Source organism: Coccinella septempunctata, chromosome 3 (genome assembly GCF_907165205.1).
Source record: "Coccinella septempunctata chromosome 3, icCocSept1.1, whole genome shotgun sequence".
In the NCBI taxonomy this organism is placed as follows: Eukaryota; Metazoa; Arthropoda; class Insecta; order Coleoptera; family Coccinellidae; genus Coccinella; species Coccinella septempunctata.
In genome coordinates this window covers 22,188,044-22,210,368 of record NC_058191.1, presented here as the reverse complement: position 1 = coordinate 22,210,368, position 22,325 = coordinate 22,188,044, and the positions used below count along the sequence as shown (strand labels likewise).

At 36.9% G+C, this 22,325-nt stretch overlaps 1 protein-coding gene across 1 annotated transcript in view; it reads left to right on the top strand.

Annotated features, from left to right (window-relative positions):
* The window catches only part of LOC123309453 (serine/threonine-protein kinase SIK2), a 71,653-nt gene that overhangs the window by 15,658 nt on the left and 33,670 nt on the right, over positions 1 to 22,325 (top strand). The window contains exons 2-3 of the mRNA XM_044892586.1: positions 4,197 to 4,313; positions 16,854 to 16,917. Coding sequence (XP_044748521.1) covers positions 4,197 to 4,313; positions 16,854 to 16,917 — 181 coding nt within the window. The remainder of the gene's footprint in view (positions 1 to 4,196; positions 4,314 to 16,853; positions 16,918 to 22,325) is intronic.

Genomic DNA, 22,325 nt, shown 5'->3' with positions numbered 1-22,325 from the left:
CTGCCCCGAAGGCTGCAAAATGTTCTGATTGCCCTCTCTTGCAGAATTAAAACTCTACATGCCTCCGACTTTTCTCCCCAAAAAATTATCTCATATGAGGCTAGGGAATAAAAATGAGCGAAATATGCTAACCTAGCGATATCATGTGGAGGGCACGGATCGATAAAACCGCTGCTGACAACTTTCTGGTTAATATATCTCGATGAGTTCGCCAAACCAACTTACTCTCAAGATGTAGTCCGAGTAACTTCATTAAGGATGCTTGATGTTTTGCATGTGAAAGCGAAACTTGTTGAGTTTTCGAGTTATTCATTTTCAGCCTATTTGTCCGAAACATAGACATATTATCGGGGTAATAAGTATTAAGTCTATGGCACGAAACCATTTATCAAGCTGCTCCAACACAATTTCTAGCATCGATCCTTCACCAACACAGCGGTATTATCAGCATACAAGGTGATCCCATAACATTCCATACTATCCAGGATATTATTGATGGAAATAAGGAATAGTATTCTACCCAGAACAGAACCTTGCTGTACTCCCTAACCGATGTTTCCAGTAACTGATATTCGATCCTTCCCCGCAACCCTTTGCTTTCTGTTTGTAAAATACGAGGATATCAGATCGAGTAATACCTCTCTAATACCAGAATATTTCAGTTTCGAGTAAAATTTCAGGATCGACTTTGTCAAAAGCCTTTAAGTCAACACAGATTAATAGTGCCTTAATAACCTGCTCAATATCATTTCCATCCGTACTTACTAGAAAGTTTTAATTCTTTGTTCATCATACATACATACACAATTGAGATACTCATATACTACGACGCGGAAATATTGTGTTTAGCGAAAAATACTATTAAATTTTGATGTTAATTGATATTTGACAAGAAATGATTATTTATTATTGCCTATTGAAAGTAGTATTTCTATGTCCCATGTTGGTTATCCATATTATGTTCGCAAGAATGGATGTACAAGGGATATCCGTGCAAGAATAACACATATAATGCAGGTCCAAGAGACCTCCGTTTCTGGTCTATATACATATATCCTTATGTACCAAATATGGACCTTAAATAGATTTACTTTTTATGTTTTTTATTTCAATAACCAATCAAGATTGATCACGCCTAAACGGGGAGGCAATCAATACAATAATAAGGATCAATTCTGATGCATACCACCCGATACTGGATAGTACTCAGTAGCGCTTGACAGTATTGAATAGGAGTCCATCAATTCCAAACTTTCTCCATCGGAGAAGAAGCTATTTTGCTCTGACCAAATGTCAAATGAGACCGAAACCATGGTCAGTCAGCATCTGCTCTTCTTCTATGGAGAGTACTCCATTTAGAGCCCTGACAATGACAAATTGACTAGTTCAATTAAGATCGTAAAGCTATGTCCTAGTTGGTAAACGATCGTTCGAGCAGGCGATCGCGTTGGTCGGTCGCATGGCGTCTTGATCGCGCGATGAAAAATGATTGTCCTAATTCGGAACGCCTATTCGAGCAAATAGACGTGGTCGGTCCGATCAACTCACTATCGCGCGATCACCTCACACTGCGCAGTTGCTGTTTTTCAAGTTAAAATGACTTCTAGAAACGAAGATCCTGAATTTTTGCTAGGAAATTTGCACTTTCCTATAATTCTCGCATAATCGGCTCTTTCAAATAAGAGGAAAAAACTAATGAAATTAGTTAAAACCTGATCCGAATTAGATGAATTTCATCATCTTTACCGCGAGCTGAGAAGTCATGAAGATTTGTTTTTTCATTACACGAAAATGCCAACTTCAACATTTGACTACATTTGCAAGGAAATTGAGCGAGAGTGCCGTCATAAAGTTACTAATTTTAAAATACCAGAATGAAATTTTGTTCGTCGTTAGTTACATGTATGCATTTATTTCTCAACTAACTTCTAAAATTTCAACCCAATGAGCATAGTTTCTGTAAAAAATTTCTTGAAATTTATTGAACCTTTTTCATGCAAACACATCATATTGATGATGATACCTTATTTATCCAAATTGGAATATTTTGACAAAAACGAATATATTATATTCAGCTTGTTTGTATATTCAAATATAATAACAATAATATTTATGAAAGGTTTCAAGGATCAAGCTACAAGAAGAATAGGATATTTCATCTGCGATGAGGTTTTCGATTTTGCTCCTAAACCTCAGTTTTTGGACAGCTTCCATTCCCTTGAAATATGAAGCCAACGATTTTAAGAAAAGGGTATCCTCATCGACAGCAGTTGCGTTTTCATATTTCATCTTGAAAGCAGCACTCCATTAATTAGATTTTCCTCAAAGTCCATCCTGTCGAACGTTCGATAGCGCGATCAAAAACAAACTTGCTTGTTCTAGAGCGATCAATCGCATTGACCGCTCGAAGTCGGTAACCAATTCAGTCACAACCCTTCATACGTATAGGTTTGTATCTAGGCGTTGAGGCGATGTACTACACGCAATATCGAAACAAACAAGTGCGAGCGTCCTCCTCTCTCGCGCGAGTCAATTTGGTGGTGTATTAGGACCATAGACATAGAGACATGGACTGAGCAATGCCAGCATGAAATTGGCTATTTATTAGAAAGAGAGAAAAGCTCGTCGGGACATACCTTTCTCTTTTTTGTTCACATAGAGGTGAGTGTAGACCAATCAAAATTCTAGAAAAAGACAACTGCATTCCCGACGTGTTTTTCTCTCTGTCACTTTTTTTGACCGTATTTCATGCATAGATATAAAGGGAAAGCACAGTCCATGTCTCTATGTCTATGATTAGGACATCCAGCTTTATTTGTTCACGTTTGATTTTTTCATCGCGCGATCCAACTACCAACGTCATCGCCTGATCGCGCCATCCTTTGCCAATTAGGACATAGGGTAACACTTGTTGATATTCATATCAGCGGGTGATCAAGGACAATATTAGGACTATGATATGGACCTATATGATTTAGTCTGTATGTATTTTGTCAATCACGAGATATCTGATATGGAGATTTTTTTGACATTACCTATATCAGGTCGGTCAGGTTTAAGGACAATATGGTCCGTATTGTGCCCATCACGGGCACATACTGGATATCCGGTATGGACAGTGTACATTTATGGGACAAACAATGGATATATAACGTGGACGTCCTAACACTGTCCGAAAACAAAAGTCCAAAGGACATACCAAACAATTCCTTGGACGTTCCGACGATAGATGGATATGAATTGTACGTCCCAGGGACGTTGTGTGCTATTAGGAGTAGAACTGGAAGAGATTATATTCCAAATTAACTGAAGTATGCCTTATTTATTTATTTATTTTTTCATCTTCACTTTACATATACCAAGGGTAATTACATGTAAAGATTATCAGCCATAGACTGATATAATATAAGCAACAAAATCAATAAAACAAACAAGTAAAATAAAAGAGGATGAAAATAAGTATAAAGCAGCGAATAGCATATCACATTAAATTGGGTTTACATCTTGATGCAGCAATAAATTGAGCATCTTTTCCCCCATGCCAGTGTTAAAGAAATCAAGTACTATACCATCCGACAGCACCCTATTGCAAACGCTCAGCAGGTGACTATGAGGTGACGGACTCCCTCTGTCAACGCAAAATTAGTCATTCGATTTGTCACCCTTATATTGATTTTTGGTACTCTGAACTTAATGACAATCACAATACTTTTGGTCACTTATAATATGTATTATACACAAATAACACACATTGGGTCCTTCTCCAGGCACCAAGAGAGCAGGGGTGAAATTCTGACAACATAGACCGATTAGAAACCATGAATGGGTGACTGCCATTTCTTTTAACTACATATATCGCAGGAACCGCTTTTGAACCTTCTCAATCGCATTGCAGTGGGTGCAGCAAGTCGGTGACCAGATATTAGCAGCATATTCGAGATGGGGTCTCACAAGGGTTGTATGTTGTTGTTACGATCATAAAAATAGACGATACCAAGGCCCAAGGCGGGACTTAACGTTTCATCAGCGAGATGAGACGAGACTTTAACAAAATATCGTGGGCATCACTATTATGGAGCGACGAAGAATGATTTAAAGCTCACTGCTGCAATGATTTATGAAGATCCCGTATATCGCTTATACATATATCAGATTTACATCTTTTGCCACAATGTAATAGTGATTTTCTTTTTCAGGTCGCTATAAAAATTATAGACAAGTCAAAACTAGACGCTAGCAACTTGCAGAAAGTGTACAGGGAAGTTGACATTATGAAAAGACTTGATCATCCTCACATAGTTAAATTATACCAGGTAAGTTAGTTCCATTGAGCTAGCTCTACTCTGAATTTCATAATATTCTCACAAAAGTCAGAGTTATGAAATGTTGGAATATGAGTTATTATGTTGTGATAAAAAAATGAAACAGTGATTTGATGAAAATAACGGTATAATGTGGTTGTTTAATTCATTGATGTGAAAAAACATGATCATTATATTGGATTCGCGAAATATGATTAAATATCAGTTCATCAATTATTAACAATTAACAATACCCAACATAATCGCATATTATGGCAGTTAAACCCATAGAAACCATGATATACATGTATAATCTTACTTCAGAATTCTCATTCAATAGATAAGAAATGAGACAAAATATTGACAGCTGTCTGTAATGCCAATGCGCACCATTGATTCGATTTCGTTGCCTTGATCAAAGATTATAGAGAAGAAAGATAGGAAATGCCCTCATATCCCTAGAACAAAAAAAACCGACTACATTTTGGCTTGTGTTTGCCACATTTGACAATGAGTTTAGGCGCTGAAATCGCCAAAACAGAAAAACTGTTTAATAACAGTTTTCAGTTTCATAATTGAAGGGCGCGAAATTCGAATTCTATTCTTTGTATTGATTTTCGATATCGACTTTGTTGAGAACAGGAAACAAACATCCTGAGCTCCAATACAAAAGTATGGTTTTGTTTTGTGATCAGGATGTTAATTTCCTTCTGAACATTGTTTGGAATCAATTTAAATCAATGAAATACGCTGTCCGATGTGCTATATTTTTATTTGCAATCTATAAAAAATTCACAAAAATTCAAAATTGTGGACAACAAATAGAGCGTTGAATAGGATAAAAAGTATATGGTGATCTGTTATACGTCAAAGGTGTTATTTCTGTGCAACACATCGTTTTGAATTGATAAACTTTGTCGCATTTCTTCATTTTAAATATCAGTAGAATTTATCAGTTCTTTATATATAAATATAAGTTACAGAATTTTCAGAACCACAATTGAAAAAACCTAAACAGAGGTATAGAGCAAGTCCTATATGTTAGACCTTCACCATAATTTTGCCGTCGTAGCAGCAAAATTTAGGTTTAGAGTTTCTTTATGCTTTTTTTATAATTCCTTTATGATATGGTCTCTTTATGACACAATATACAATTTGATTAATGAACGAACAAAACACTCACAGCAGGTTTCATGAAATTTTGACTATCCAATCACAATCACTCAATTCCCAAAACAAGTCAGTGTCAGGTGAAGTTAGTAGTGTTTGCTCGAGTCATTGTCTTTGCGCTCTGAAAATTTTATCCACTTCGGAGCACTGAAAATAAAACTCAATGAATGACCGAGTCACATGTTGCGAGTTTTAGTACTTATATTTTCATTTTCCTCAGTAAAGTAAAAACTTAATTTCGGAAAATCCATTTTATTTGATCCACACAGTTCTTCATAATGCAATAATTTTCGATATTTTGAGGTTTTTACCAAGAAATAAGAAGAAGAAAAATTTAATAATCATCAACTAGAGGGAGCTAGATAAACAAAAAGCGGTACGAGAATCAAAACATTCAAAACCTCTTTGATCTGAAATCTTAAAAAATGTAACATGTTTCCACAAATGGCCCTCAAATTAATATTTTAACCAGTCTTAGGGTCTTAGTAATACATTTGTAACACAGATAGCTCTCAAATCACTTTTGTCGCTGCGTTTCCCATCTTTCTATTCTCTTATCTTTGGCCGAGATTTCCTCAATCTTATGGTAGGTACCTGTCCACTTGCGACCAAAGCAGTCTCCGACACAAGACAATACTAGTCTCCGAGACTGAATGTGTCTCAAGTGCTCAGATGAGCAATGCCCTGAGATTAATCTAGACTCTTTCCCTCGAGATTTTATCTCAGGTAGACACTCACCATCAAGTCAATTGAACACTCTCGAGTTGATGAGGATAGATAAATAATTTGTCGGATGATGTTCACCGTTCCAATATCACTACTTCCTACATCCAGAAGATGGCATTTTGAGGCAGATTCAGTTCTTTAGGGTGTTTCATGGTTTTTCGATGAATAAGCCCGTTGACGCTTATGAATAGAGCTATTGCTTTGAGATACTGCCATATGTCCCTTATTCGCCTGGCCAATGCCCCATATTTACCGATCTGATAACTTTTAGATAGATTTTTGTCTTGTGGCACCGCAAAGTCGACAATTACAGCAGAATCTTCTTGTTTGTTTCATTTCACCCTGTCAGAGGTTTGTTATGGTCAACACTTTGGTCTGTTATCACAGTCCAGTCCCAATAGAGACATGCACCTAGAAGTCAATGTTTCGCCGATTCCCCGCATAGCCACAGAGGGGTCCTTTCTTCTAGGACCATGGACCATCACTAGCCAGATCAATTGGGTAACATTTCTTTCCTCTTGATTCTTGCAGGGCATTAAATTGACCTCAACACAATTTCAACAGAAAAACAAAACGCAGCTTGGGATGTTCATGTTCAATTCAATTAAAGTTGATCGAACCATAAGTATACTCCATTCACATTTATAAAAGCACTATGAAATAGTTTTCTTGAGTTTTTTTAACTAGAACGATGTAAGGTTGACACTCATGAAATGTCATTAATGTCAAAACTACGTAGCCACAACTAATATTAATCAACACTACAAAAATGACGAAAGTGGTTGAAAAAGAGAGAAAACAGATAATCAGGAAGTGCTATTTAGAATTGAGGGCCGCTTATTCAACATTCAAATAGTAACCCAGATATTCTAAAATCTGCAATAACCCAGACCGTATCGAACATATTCAGTAAGTTTATATTTTGTTTCATCTGAATCCAAATGACTTATATTTTAACCGAATATTTACACAATCAGAAAGATTGTGGAAGAAGGGGATGAAGAGAGAATTTGCTTCTATTGGGAGACCCATAAAGGGGGTGGCATTTGAAGAATTAATTTTCAGAAAAGACCCCCCAACTGCAAATTTGGAATTAAAATTTGAAAAATGAACATTTCAGTAATGAAAAAGTACTTAATTATGCTAATGGGTGTGGAATAAGTAGCACAGAAAACTTTGAGTTCCCTTTGCCTCCGAAATCCCTTTAACTATTTTGACTTCCATTAATGCAAGATGATTTTTCTTGAAGAATTCACTATTCTTGTAATTACCCATAAATTCCCTTGAGAGATACCCATTTCCTACCACTACATCGAATGCATTTCATCTTTGGATTGATTTTTTTGAATTCAAAAACTGATGTATCTTCTTCAACCTTTAGCCAAAGAAGATAACCAACATTAACTCTTCTCAAGCGATTACATATTATGTGTCAATAATTTTCTTCCATGGTGAGAATGAATATATTTAAAAACTGATCTCTTATCCTTTAAATGCGAATAACTGGATTAGGAATCCTTTCAATCAGTTTGTATAAACGTTATGTTCATCACAGATTTTCGAATTTCATTCACTTTCTGACGTAAATTCACATTGCGAGAAATATGTAATTAGTGAGACTTTTACTTGGAACGAATAACATAGCGCTGATTTGAAACACAAAAATGTTTTGACAAGCGTCATAACCTCAAATTTCCATAACCGACCGTGTGCATTCATAGAAGTGAATGGAGTATATAAACATAATATAATACTGTAGGATATTAGGTTTAAAATTAAGTACATAATAACTTCAATTTGTTATTTCAGTGCATCCCAATTCCTACTAGTAGTGATCGTCTGTTTCCATTTCCAACTCGGAAAACTTCTGCTGGGTTTTTTCAAATTACCTCTCCTCATTTTCAGTTTTTTCTCGTTGGTCTCCATATATTTGTAGCGGGAAATGTCCTAGACAGGCGTTTTCCAGGAAATCTGGACATAATAGGACAGACCGTTCGATTTTCCGACGTCGACTATGAAGTTCCTAGACTTGTAGATGTCAGCCAGGCATCGATGGCTTGCAGTTGCCACGCAACGGCCTGTGACGTCATTGTGAAAGGTTAGTCAAGTTGAAGGTGGTGTTAACGAACCTTCTCAGTTTGTCGAGGCGGCTAGACGAGATTGATTACCCAATAGCTCTAACGGATGAGGTTGAAAATCGTTGTACTATTTTGGCCGTCTGCATATGCAGCTGTATGACAAATGATTGAAATAGAATCAAAACTCAACAATTGGATATCGATTTTCTTGGTATTTGATTTACAGTATTTAAGCAGCATGGCTCCTTGGAGATACAACATAGTAGAGTCTGTAGGCTTAAAAAAAGGTTCCTTCTGTTACCAACAGCTTGAAATCAAGGTTTAATATCGAGTTGGTATCTTTGGTAGTGCCCTTAATTTATTCGGCAATGAGGTTATCGATAACTTTGAGCATTGTTTGGACAAGTTTCCGCGAAAGCATCGACGAGTTGTAATACTGTCTGCGGTGGGCTAGGTAAGCGATGTAATTGCTGTGGCATACAGCAATTACATCGCTGTAGCATACCAGACCATACATGCTCAATACAATTTTGGCCAGCAGGGGTAGCGGCCCAACCCATTCGATTAATGCCACTCATTCAATTTAGGTTAGTAAGATTTTTGCGCCCATTAAAACAAATGCCTCTCCAAACGCACACAGAGCTACCGCCTATAAGAGTTTTGGCGTCATGAAATGTTCATTACACCGTGGACCCTGTTCTCGCCACACGAACATTCGCACATCAGACTCATAGATGAAATCTAGACTCATCCGTGAACAGGCAGGATCTTCATCTATATGCATTTCTCTCTCATGTTAGGGAGCCCAACAATATCTTAGAGGCTGGGCTCCGTTGGCTACTTACCGGGTTCATTTCAATTTAAAGCTGCGTTCACACTAGCGAAATTTCCCTCGCGAAATAATTGCGCGAGGAAATTTCGCCTAGTGTAGACGCTTCCCTCACCGCGAGGAATTGCGGGGCGAGGGCCCTCGCTGCGAGCCACAGGTCTGTCGGTTTTTGTCCGCGCATCAAAGGGTTTCGCTCATCGAATTTCGCATAGTGTAAACGTGGTACACAATCTCCGTACTGACTGCGAAACAAAAATTAAAGGCGGCTCGCTCCACTCGCGAAAGATTTCGCTCTTAGTTGCGCTCTGTTTTGGGAACTGCAAAATTTCACTCGATGGGAGTAATTGATGCCCGAGTGATTTTCGCGAGGAAATTTCGCTAATGTAAACGCAGCTTAACGGCTTTCAGGTGAACTCGAATTCTGGATTCTTTATGATTTATGTTTCGACGAAGACTGGATCCAGCGTTGTGCTCGAGCAAAGACAAACAAGGTTGATTCTGGTTGTGAGTGTAATGGATGGGTCTATGAGGGTTATGAGTCATGCTCTGACGTAGAAATGGGTCATACGTAATACAGGTGTGATTATTGTTGAAATTTAGCTTTTTTCAGCAGTATCTACAATTTTTTTTCGTGTCCGATGTTACCCTCAAGTCTTGAAGAAATTTAAAATATTCACTTCATTTTCTTTGAACGATATATGTTTATTTTATGAAGTGTATGTTTGTACCTTTTCAGGACATGTGAAGTATATGTGGAATAACTATTTCATACTAAGTTTGTTGGAAAACTTCCAGAATAAATTTATGTTTTATTATTTTTTCGTATCATGTCCGGTACTACCCGACTTTCCCCTACATGTCATATCTATTAGGACGTCAAATCTACACCTAAAACGGAAAATGGTCGCAATTTCCCCGTAAGACGCAGATGAACAAGAACAAAAAGTCGGTAAAAAGATTTGGTGTGCACCTAATAATCAAAAAGAGGAAAGTTGAAGGTGAATTGTGGACATTATAGAAGAAATTGATCCATATACATATCATGGCTATTTTAAAATGAACAGGAAATCCATTCGATTATATCCTGAATGAAATTTCGCCACTGAAAAAAAAATACTACATTCAAAGAAGCTATACACAAAGAAAAGAAAAGCCGGCGATTGACTGAGTGGAACTCAGAGGTAGTATTCTGGAAGAATAACATCCGACGGCCGCAAGCGTGCCGATAGGTGTCGAAAGGTCGGAGACGGATAGTGTTAATTAGTCCATATACCTAAAACAAATTGAAAGATATTCTGGCGCGGCTGACCTCAACCGAGACGGACCGAAAATATGAACTGGCCTTTATCCGTGTCAGCCTATATTGTGCGACTGTTGCAGCTCTTGCTCTTCCGCCCCAAAGAGTATATGCATTACTTCCACTAGTAAGTAAGCAGTGGTTGAGTGACAACTTCGTTTGATTAATCAGTAATTTTTTTCAATCAAGCCATTAAGTGTCACCAGGACCATATTTTGTTTGTGTAATACACAAGCATACGCCTTTCCATTTGGTATGCATATATACAAATCTCTCTCAAATATCCACATCGATTTTTGAGCAGCGTAGACAAGGTGCGATTAGTTTTCCGGTCATTTTACTAGATCTCATTGGATTAGGTTAATAAAATTCAAAAATCTGAAAATCACTGGTTCGAGATTGCCGTTACCTGAACCCGATTCGGAGCATCTAATTCATAAGTTTATTTTTGATAAACGTGAATTGAAGTATATTTTTCACTCGATCCTGACGTCAAGATACACTTTCTAGCCAAAACAAATATATTTTTGTTTATACGTGGCGCTATTTCCAAGCTGCACGGACTTTTGAGCCTGACACGAAGCTAGCAATCCAACAGGCACTTTGTCCTTTTCCGGAAAATTCAACGTTTCCCAATTATTATTTTCCTGCCTTTTTAAACTATGAAACTTTGTACAGAAATTCAGTGAAGTGAATTTTGAGGTGGCACAGAACGCACGAAGCGCTTTCCAATCGAAAGACGAAAGTTTTCCTCATTATCTCAATTTTTGTTTTGTTCGTGCGAAATGATGGTATCCTAATCAAATTACATAACTCGATATATTTGATGGAGGAATTTTGGTGAATATGTGTTACTCACACACATCTCAACATCTCCTGGTATGAAAAAGCACTCCGGAATCCAGGCAAACCTCAGTAAAATCACATAAGACGGAAACATAAAAGCGGAATGAACTCACTTCTTGATTGCAATGGATGGAATTTTTGAATTATTTCATGAAAATGGTCGTTCTGTGCGATATTGGTGCTGGGAGTGATAGTGTTGCAGCTGACACCTCAATTTCAGGACGTTTACAACAATTGGGACTTTCTAAGTCAACTGTATGGAGTATTAGGCGAAGCGCAGAAGTTGAAAGCTCACAAAGTCCAATTGATAGGCAATTCTGCCACAATATCATTCCACTCCACTTGGATACTGGTACTAGAAGACGATTTTTCAGTGACGTGATTTGACACCATTAGACTCCTTTCTCTGGGGCTATGTGCATGGATAGTCCTCGAAACGTTGGAAGTATTGAAAACAAATTATTCGAGTTATTAGTGAGAAAGAGCCGCAACTATGCTAGAATGCAATTTTTATGAAATAATCAGATACTGTAACGATGCGGTGGTCACTTGGAAGATATTTTTGAGTGTAAATCATAAAGATTGTATTAATTGAAACTTTATCAGTTTCAATTCAAATTCTATGTCTTGGAATATTTTGAAAATACAATTAGAAAGACCTTTTGTTTTACAAAAAAATGCCCTCATATGTATATTTTTGAGGGGAATCAAAGATTCAATATTTAAAGAAGTACACTGGATATATTTTCGGCTCTTTTCCCATGAGGAGGTTCTAACTATTGAATTAGGATCATATAAAGCATGTTTGAATAAACCTCTTGATAGAAAACAGTAGAAGATCCTCAAAAAAACCCTGGAAACATAATATTCCTAATCGATTTTAATATTGTGGACATGAAAACCTGTATATCGGGAAATGATCGAAGTCGTCATAGAACAGCCTATATAAGAAGGTTTCCATAACGTCATTATGATATCTTCATAGAAGAAAACTTGAAAATTATTACAGAACCAAAACCTTTTATTAATCCCTTTGTAAATCGGGAAATAATCCATGTCTTTATAGAACACCCTGAACCTGTATCGGATTTAAATTAAATAAAATTCCTACTTTAAAATGGGAAGTAAGCGAAAAATATATTAAAAATATTACCCTGCCCTTCTACGCATTCGTGTTACTTTCTCCGCCAGCTCTCATCAATTTTTCTGGTGTTTAGACTGTCTCCTCTTATTATCTTCGGAAGTGGAAGTAGCGCTGTTTCGATAATGTTATTTTAATCACACTTTGAAATTTGCTCTGCCGCGCCGTTTCCTGAGCTGTCATCTGCAGCAGCAAAATCTCGCTAAGGAACGAACGTATATTCATGGCCGTATATTGCCTTAATTGCCAAGTCACGGAGAAGGAGGCGGAGGCCTAAATGAAAACGTCGGAGGCGAGGAAACGTAACTACTCCAAGATGAATTCTGTGAAAGATTTCACGCCTTTGGAATATTTGCCTGCAGAATTGATGGTTTTTGGGGTTTGAAAAACCGAGGTGTTCTAATAGAAGAAGAAGGACAGATATTGGTTGACTATTGTCAATATTGATGTTCTGGAAATGATGAGAAGTAGGGATATGAGTTCATTAAATTTTCATGGTACATGAAGAATACAAGACCCATTGAAGGAAGAATAGATGTATAACTTTGGATTTACAAAGCAATCTACGGCGAAGTTTTTGCGTATCTACAGTATATACGTATATGCCTTATTTCGAGTGGGAAAAAAGTTGAAAATGTTAGAATTCGATTTTTCAAGAGGTTACCGTGCCCCGTTACCTCTGTTACCCCAACTTCTGTTAACAGTCATTATTATTCCTAAGAGCCGCTTCTCATTTCGTGCTTATTTCAATAGTGAAAATTGAATGTTAACGAAACACATGCGCGAATCGTTGCGACAGTCGAATAAACAGTAAGAAAATCAGATGAACACACTGGAACCAGTGTGTTCATCTTTTCTTACTATAATCTACACGCGGATGGAGAAATACATCAATGGGGGCTACCGTTTTTTTGCTCACCAGTTGGCGCCTTTGTAGAGTGAGGTCCTGAACATAGACAAACTAATGCAAGATTTGTTTATCTACGATGACGGGAACTTGTCATTTCACAGATCAAAATATTGGAGAAATTGAATATATAAATATTTGGTTACTAATCAATATCTTGTTCGTCATGTGTGTAAGTCCCTTTCTGACAATGATTTGGCTTCACTTATTTTATAGCATTAAACACGTAATATCAATAAAAGTATTATAGATATATGAAAACCATAAACTTAATATTAATCATATAGTTGAGTCTATGATTTGGACCTCACGCTACACTAGCACATCTAGCGGCGAATTCACACGCGGTAGCCCTCATTTCAATCGAATAAACAGTTTTTTCAGTACCACCAGGAGCATAAAAAAAATTTCTCCAGTTCTATCGGTAGCAGATTTCATCAGACTGTCGTGAGCATACTCATATATCATTTAATACTCATATATCATTTAAAAGCGGAATACTACTTGAAATTCGTTATTTCAATCAATTATATTGAGTTTCGCGTCTCATCTATTGATTGAATGGGGCGAGCATTGGATTAGGTGAAATTCTGCCTTACTTAATACCTTCAATTCGTATCTGAGCTTTGTTGTGAATTTATTCGCTAATCTTCATAATTACTAGGGTTTTTATTTATCATTTTCGTATTTGTTCCACGAATGCATAGGACAAGGCGCTTGGTAAACTCGTTGCAATGCAGTAGTAAAATGAACTTCAAATGTACATACAAGTAAACAATAGTTGGATGTCTGTCAAATTGCTTCGTTACTGCTTTCATAACGCCCCATTTGGTATTGAGTAACTTCATCGTGGGGATTCTGCGATCCAACTTCAACCTTATCCTTGAATGCAGATATATTTGATGGTTAAATCGAAATGGCAAAATTATACATTTATGTCCAATTTAAACGTTTCAGACAGTAAAAGCGAATACGGGATTATCCAACGAATAACAACTTCTACGTCATGTTGTTTGACTCTGACAATTAATGATCTACCTGCATCTACTTTCATTTCCGGTAATAATTTCAGCAACCGCTATCAAAGAGTAGCGTTTCGAACACTTTCCAGAAGAAAAATTCTGATTGAATATAACATATGTGTCATGAATCATATTTTTCCAACGAACCAAATGAGAATATGTGCATGTGCCACTACACGTTTCTGCCAGTCAACTAATAATATTAAGCAAGGGCGTTGCCAATAAATTCCATAAGCAACTTAAATTTTTAAGTAAATAATATTTAGACGCATAACAGCTGCCTATTTAAAAATCTGCAAATGTTACGATCTTAATTGAACTAGCTCTCCACCATTACTGAAGGTGCCCAAAGAAAGACCGTCTTATCAAGGAAATGTAGATGCTAACCATGGTATCGATCTGGTTTGATCTCGTCAGAGCAACACAATCCCATCCTTGATGAGAATAGTAACGAAACTTCTTGACTATATTAAATGCTGGCAAGTTCTACATAGTATCAACATCCTCGAGGGCCATCCAGCAGCCAACGAGCTAAGATTGAATCTTGTCTTGTTTCAATCTTGACGTAGACATTGACGGCTTATTGTTGAAATAGACGTCAACATTTCAAAATGTGGGGTGAATTTTTTGCCTCTTTCGGCTCTCAAATGAATAAATAAGGAGTAAAATTAATACGGCAAAGTAAAAAAAATGTGCATAAAGTTATGAAGTATTCCAGATTTTTCACAGGATATAGGAAACGTGGATGGTCCAAAAACTAAACCCAACTAATGCCGACGTTTCGCAGATATATTTCCACTTCTTCAGGGCTACAAAAGATACAATTTTTCAAAGATCTTGTCTTACATAAATCTAATCACATAAAATCCATCAACACAGAATGCAATAAAGGCTGAAATAACATTTAAAATTTCCAAGAGTACGAAATAAAATTCAAAAAATTTTTGAATTTTTATTGCATTCTGTGTTGATGGATTTTATATGATTAGATTTATGTAAGATAAGATCTTTGAAAAATAGTATCTTTTGTAGCCCTGAAGAAGTGGAAATATATCCGCGAAACGTCGGCATTAGTTGGGTTTAGTTTTTGGACCATCTTGAGAGAAAAGTGTTATCACGTTTTCACCTCGCCAAAATAAAATAGGGTACTGTAGAGTATCATATAAACTGTGTGTTTCATACACTTGCTGCATCTGATCGTTTCGCCGATAAGAAACAATATCACGGGACTCCAAGTTATCACTCACGACAATTATAGCAACTTCATCAATTTTCGGCGCCTTAATGCCCACGAAGTGTTCTTCAACAGTTTTTCAGTCACCATACGGTTTACGATCTATCGCATTTTCGAATAAATAAACTGATTCATATTGTGTTGGTGGAAACAAGTTTTTCCAAAATCGGCCGCTTTACTGAACTATTGTAAGCACAACGTTAATATTCCCATCGTGCTGAATCGCCCATGGAATGAATCTGCATCTGAATAATGATGTTGCAATCATTTGGAAAGTACTTCTTGTATTATATCGATCGCACGCGAAAGCAACTAATCGAGATATTTTATAACAGGAAAATTTTTAGTAGTTGAAAACTGGAAACAGACATTAGTTAAATCTTTGATCATGCATGGAACAACAAGAAAAGACACCTTTTCAATTACATATACAACTTTCACACCCTACACGACTAGTTTCCGACAGAGGCCATCTTCAGTTCAGTTGAAAGGACGAACAGAGCCCATCATACAAACAAATAAAAAGACGGACATTAGGTAAAAGCTGATCTTCTGTTGAAACTTTTTCGAGCGAAACAAGGAGAGCAGCGAGCATAACTGGACAAAGTACAGGGCATTCGAATGCACAAGAGAGAGATCGTTTAATTTTCATATGACATCGCTAGTTCAGATTTTCAAATGTATGCCCTGTTTTTTGTGAGGTTATGTGCTCGCCCTAATACTTATTTCTGTCAATGAAAAAATGTTCTAAGTTTCAAACGAGGATCAGCCTTTAGTCTATGTATTTTATGTATGTTATAACATCTGTTCATCTTTCCAGCTAACCTAAGGATGGCCACCAGTCGAAACTAATAGTGCATAAGTATTGTATAATTAAAACAACGGTATTTCTCTGTTCCCTGTAAGATCGGAGCTTCAAGCCTCTGGCCGAAACTAGTCGTGTATTTTCTTGCTGTTCATGATTGGATAGTTTTTCTAACGGGTTTTTTTGCATTCTGGGGATGTGTAAAACAAACGCTATAAGCTCCGAAGGAGCTAATGTTTGTTAACAAGAGAATCCGAAAAGTTAGACAGCACAATGCAAAATGATGGAAATTGCCTAATGAATCCTTACTATGCTCGAAGATATAATAATCATAAACTTTGAATATTTCATGAGATTTTTCGGTAACCATTGACAAAGGTCCATTATTGATTAGTCAAAACCTATTTTCTTCCAATCCTCCGAGATCGATTTATTCACAACCGAAATTAGTTCTCCAACATAATTCATTCTAATTTAGTGTTCTCTATTCGTTGCAGGTCATGGAGACAAAAAACATGATCTATTTGGTTTCGGAATATGCCAGCCAGGGAGAAATTTTTGGTGAGTGTGAATCAGGCTCGTATTATCAATCAATATTTATGCCATACCGAATAGCGTATTAAACTTTATGTTTTCACCTAAAAAGCTTCGAAAAAATAATTAAAGCTCGACTTGAAAGTTCAATTGGCTAGAACATACCCCCTTCACTATTTCGATTCAAGAAAAATCATTCAACCGTCCACAGATTAGTAGCTTTAATGGCAAATGTACAAACTACAATGAGAAAGAAAGAGTCACAAGTCAGCAGACATATTTAAGGACAAAAAAACATTCGATATTGTGTGGCACGATGGTCTTCTACACAAACTGCAGCAATTGGATAGGAGCATGATCATGAAAATCAACAAGAATCTCTTTCTCCCCAACAAGGTGTAACACAAGGCAAGTTACTTAGGAGTAACTGTAATGTTACATCCTCTAATACGCTGATGATACTGCACTCATAACGCACAACAAGAATCTGAAAGATACTATGGGGAAATTACAAAACTACCACAAAATATTAGACAACTCACCAACAGTCAAAATGCTTGAACACAATTCAAAACCACTTCAATCAACTTCAATAATTGCTGGTTCAGGGCACTTCAAACCAATCACCTATAAAAACCGCGGCATAAACCATGCTACAGCTTCAAGAATCTATCAAACCATATGGAGACCGATATTAAAATATGAACATCTAATATACAGTGTGATCTAACGAAAATTTAACAACGGATGTTGATATACCTCATGTTGAAGATCTTATCGAATGGGTACTATCTGCTCTTGAAATTTCGCTTCAAAATTTTCATCGATAACGAAATGATAGGTAAAATAGTGGAAGAGTACTTTTGTGATTAGTTTATTAAATGCTGGAAATGGGCACTAGCCACTTCCATGGAGTAATATAAGTTTTACTGAAAACGTTCACGTACATTACTCAAGATTTCTGATGTTATTTGACGGCATTCCGTAATGATCCGAGTTCACAAATCATCCAGTGACTCAGGCTGGGTAGCGTAAGGCTAGCTACACATTGAGGGCAGTCCAGCACAGTACAGCAGAGTCTAGCCTAGTAGAGGATTTTGCAACAAATATAATTAAATAGAACGCCGCATATTGAACGTAGCAGCGCGGAGGCCTACGCGACGTAGTAACAGTGTACTCTGTCCATCCTGCGTCGGTTGTGGAGTTCGCACAGTTTCCTCTGCAGAGTGACCACGTTTTTCCAAATGTAATGGTTAAATTTTATGAAAATGGAAAATTCAATACGAGTAACGACTACATGCATACAAAGTAAAAATATGTAATCTGGGAGGAGATTAGCAGAAATTTGGACAAACTAGGTATATAAAAACAAAATATTTTCTGAATCTGATTTCGAATCCAAAAGTAGGTTCAGCTGAGCGGCTGGATCCACATTTTTGTAAGAAACTAGCTAAGGACACAGAAATAACTAACTATTTAAAGGCAATATGAGCGCATCGCTCATATGGATCACATAATTAGTTTTTCTCTATAGTTCCATGGTACCTCCCCTATGCTGTGCTAGGCTACGCTACTCTCAATATGCGGTCGTCGTTCAGGCAGGGCACAGTAATAGTTTTCCTATGTAGTTACTCCGCTGTGCTGTGCTAGGCTACACTGGCTTCAATGTGAGGCTAGCCTTAATCTTGGATTTCAGGTGACCCCATATTATAATTGTTATTTGAACCGGCGTCGTTGTAGCTCGATTAGCCTTTCGGGAACTACGACCATTTAGATCTTTTATTCTCTACCCTACTCATTCATAGGAACCCAAGGAGGTCGTCAATGATGTTGATAAGGTGACCCAAGAGAAAAAAGTACAGTCGAGCCAGATCAAGTGATCTGTGTGGTCCCTCATTATGTCCCCTTCTTCCGATCTCGGCGTGAGGAAATTTTTCATCATAGAACTAACGCACCTTTTGAACGAAATGAGCCATCTTATTGCAAAATGATCGTTTGAGGGTCTTCTGCATTCTCCAATAATTGCACGAGGGCTGGATTAATAGTGTTTTCCAATAGATCTAAATAAATTTGGCCAGTGGGAACCGGGTATAAAAAAGGGCCGATTATGTGATTTCCATAAACATTTAATTTTTGGGGAAGCTGAGTATGCACCTCATGAAATAATCTTGGATTTTCATCTTACTAATACCGACAGTTATAGCGGTTTTCAATGTCCTTAAGGTAAAATGAACACTCAGCAGAGAAACATATATCGAACATGTAGTTTTGATTAGCGTTGAACATTACACCACTTCACAGAACTGAAGTCGGTGATCGGGGCCATCCCCATTCAGTTCCTGAACCAATCCCATCTTGTAAGGGTAGAATTCATGTTGTTTGAGGATTCTCATGATTGTTGTGCGTGAAACACCAGATACCTTGGATAATTTCCAAGTACTAAAGGTTGAATCCATTGCTACATGAACTAAGAGCGGCACGTCCCTCGCTTCGTCTCTTTCATGCACCTGCTTTTTGTTTCCGACTGAACCAGCAGCGTCAAATTTGGCAACCAGTTGCACAACGTAAGCAGTGGATACATTTTTTCAAGGCTGTCGTTAAATAAAGACGCTTTTGTTCGCGCAGAGTCGTAATTTCTAAAAAATTATTTTATCATTTCCACATTTCCTTCTACGGAATACACCATTTCAATTCTACTACAAATTTACAATCGCTTTGACACACTGAAACGTTCTTAAAAATTCACGATAGACTGGGGTAAACCAAAAATATGATCCGTTTACTTTTTTGGACGACAGATTAACTACTAAATACCTTCGAAATGTGTTAGATAGGATTGATAGGAATAATATTCTCGAGATAAATTCCACAATGCCACTTTCACTATTTTCGGTGTTATTTCATTATGGATATGGCTATTTTGAAGCAAAATTTTACGGTTAGATAGTACTAGTACGATCTTCAAAATCAATTATCGCAACACCCCTCATACTTATTCAGAATCAAGGGGTTGTGCTCCCCCGTTAGTTGGTTGAAGTTACGGGGATGAAAAAGCGGAAAAGTTGTTCCACTCGAATCAGAAATTGACGGGTCCTAGCGATTTTCCACATTTTTATTTCAATATCGGAAAATCTAGGTGTTAAGCTTTCGTTGGACCACTCTGTATATGGTATGTAATATTTGATTTCATATTATGAATTATTTCATTACCTTTTGTTGAAAAAAATGAATTTCTATTATAGTTTGTAATAAAAAGTATTTTAATACATATTTATTTTGTTGACTATCATTTCTGAAAGCAAGAATTACAAGAAAAAAATCTCGTTGAAGATTGATTTTTATTCAACATTTAAATAGGGAATATTCCTTCTGACGAAAATGATGTAGTTTTGATGAAATATCTTTGGAATGTCACATTTAGAAATAGCCATTTCAACCGTTTCCCAAAAAAAAAAATTATTTTAAGCACTTAATAATGAAAAATAAAAATGGGTATTTAAAATTTAAAGCGTTTCATTTCGATTGCACAAGTTGGCAACATCGACTGAAATATGCCTTGATAATAAAGGACAACAAATACATTATCTTGATGAGATAGGCAAAGATGGCTGTCTATGAAGTCTGCGACGAACGAGGAAGGTCGTAAAATTTTATGGGATTTTTATGGCCGGTTGCAGTTAAGGCTCGCCAGTAAGTAAGCACCTGTAAATCAACAGCTGTAATTTTATAAACAAGCTGATCGGACATTGTTTGGTTCATTGTCTAGTAGGCGCTGTTGGCATATCGTAAACTCGAAACCAAGCGATTTAAATTTTAAAACCCATATTTGAAAAATGATTTCGAATAGTTTCTGCGGTGCATTTGAAAAAATCATGAATGAAACTCATAATTATTCAGTTTAAACTTGCATATGCAGTGATAACCCAAAGTGAGGAGAATTCCCCATTGTTTCAAAATATTATTTGAGGCGCCAAACTACGAACTCAAAACGAGCAATCGCCACCTGGTGTCAATATTCATAACACCTGATAAGTATTTTTGTTGGAATCGTTGAGAATTCATCAACAATTCATGAAATGTCAAAAATATTCATGGGAACATCGAATTTCACCATTTTCTATGGTTTATAGAAGTCAAAGAATAATCAAGTCTGTTTTCCCTTATTTCAAGTCTCTCTTTGATATTTCTGAAAGTCAAAACTAACTACCATGTTTAAATCACTTATAAAGATCCAGTATAGAATAAGACAATTTTCTCAGTTACGTAATTCCGGAGTATTACGCACTGCCTACGCAGAAAGCAGAAAGCAGTTACCTCCCACCTGACTTTCCACAATCCCAAAGGCCGAAACCACCAGATAACGTAACGTTCAATCACTTAGTGCTAACCCGGAAAGTCCTTGAAGCGCCGGAAGCATCCGGAGCAGCGCCAGATCCAGGTTCGGGCCGGGCAGGGTCAGGCCAGGGTCGACGTCGCGAAAACCCGAATTTCGATGGCTTTCTCTCTCTTTTCATTGTGCTCGTAGTTCACGCTGTGACGTCAGAGCGGCAAGGTCTTGAACGGCAACGCGTGGGCGTCCCGAAATAAATATCCGTCGCAGTAATATCGAGTTCTCAGAGATTTGAAGACCGCTCCCGAATGACGAGGAGAAGCGTCCTAAGATTTTTTTATTCTGTCCTTGTCTCCTATTACCATTCAACAATTCCTTGATGCTAAATCCGTGAGGTTTAATAGAAAATGTATACCTATTATGTTCACTATTTAGAATTTTGTTTGTTATCGAGCTTTGTTATTTACTCAAAAACACTGCTCGAAAAGTGAATGATAATACATTTTTTCAATCAACTGATGTATTATGTTAGGTGTCTACATAAGGTTAACACGTCTGTAACGGCAACAGTAACCAAGGCTGCTTTAGAGAGAAATGAACACAAAGAAGATCCTCCCTGGTGGAGCCTGTAGGCTTAAAATTGAAAAAAGTTGCTTTTGTTTCAATATTTTGAATCACATGCCAATTTTGTCAATTCCCCTGTTATAAGAATGCCGCAATCTATCGTACACTCATATACAAGAAGCAACAGAGGAATTCAATAAATTTTTCGCTAATGCAGCACCATCATTTTTAAAAAATCACCCAAAGAAACCACAGAATAGAAAAATAAAGCAGGAAAACATAAAAAATTCCTTTTTTGCATTTGACATTACTGAGGCAGAATTGATGTCATCATTGAAAAAATTGAAGAACACTAATGCATGTTATGACGACATTCCTATCAGCTTGTTAAAAGCTTGCATCTTTCAGATACTATATACATTAACTCATATCTTGAATTGTTTTCTAAAGTAAGGTATTTTTCCGGATGCTCTGAAGGTAGCTATTGGGAGATCTATATTCAAGGAAAGTGAGGAGGAATTTGGGAATTACAGACCCATAC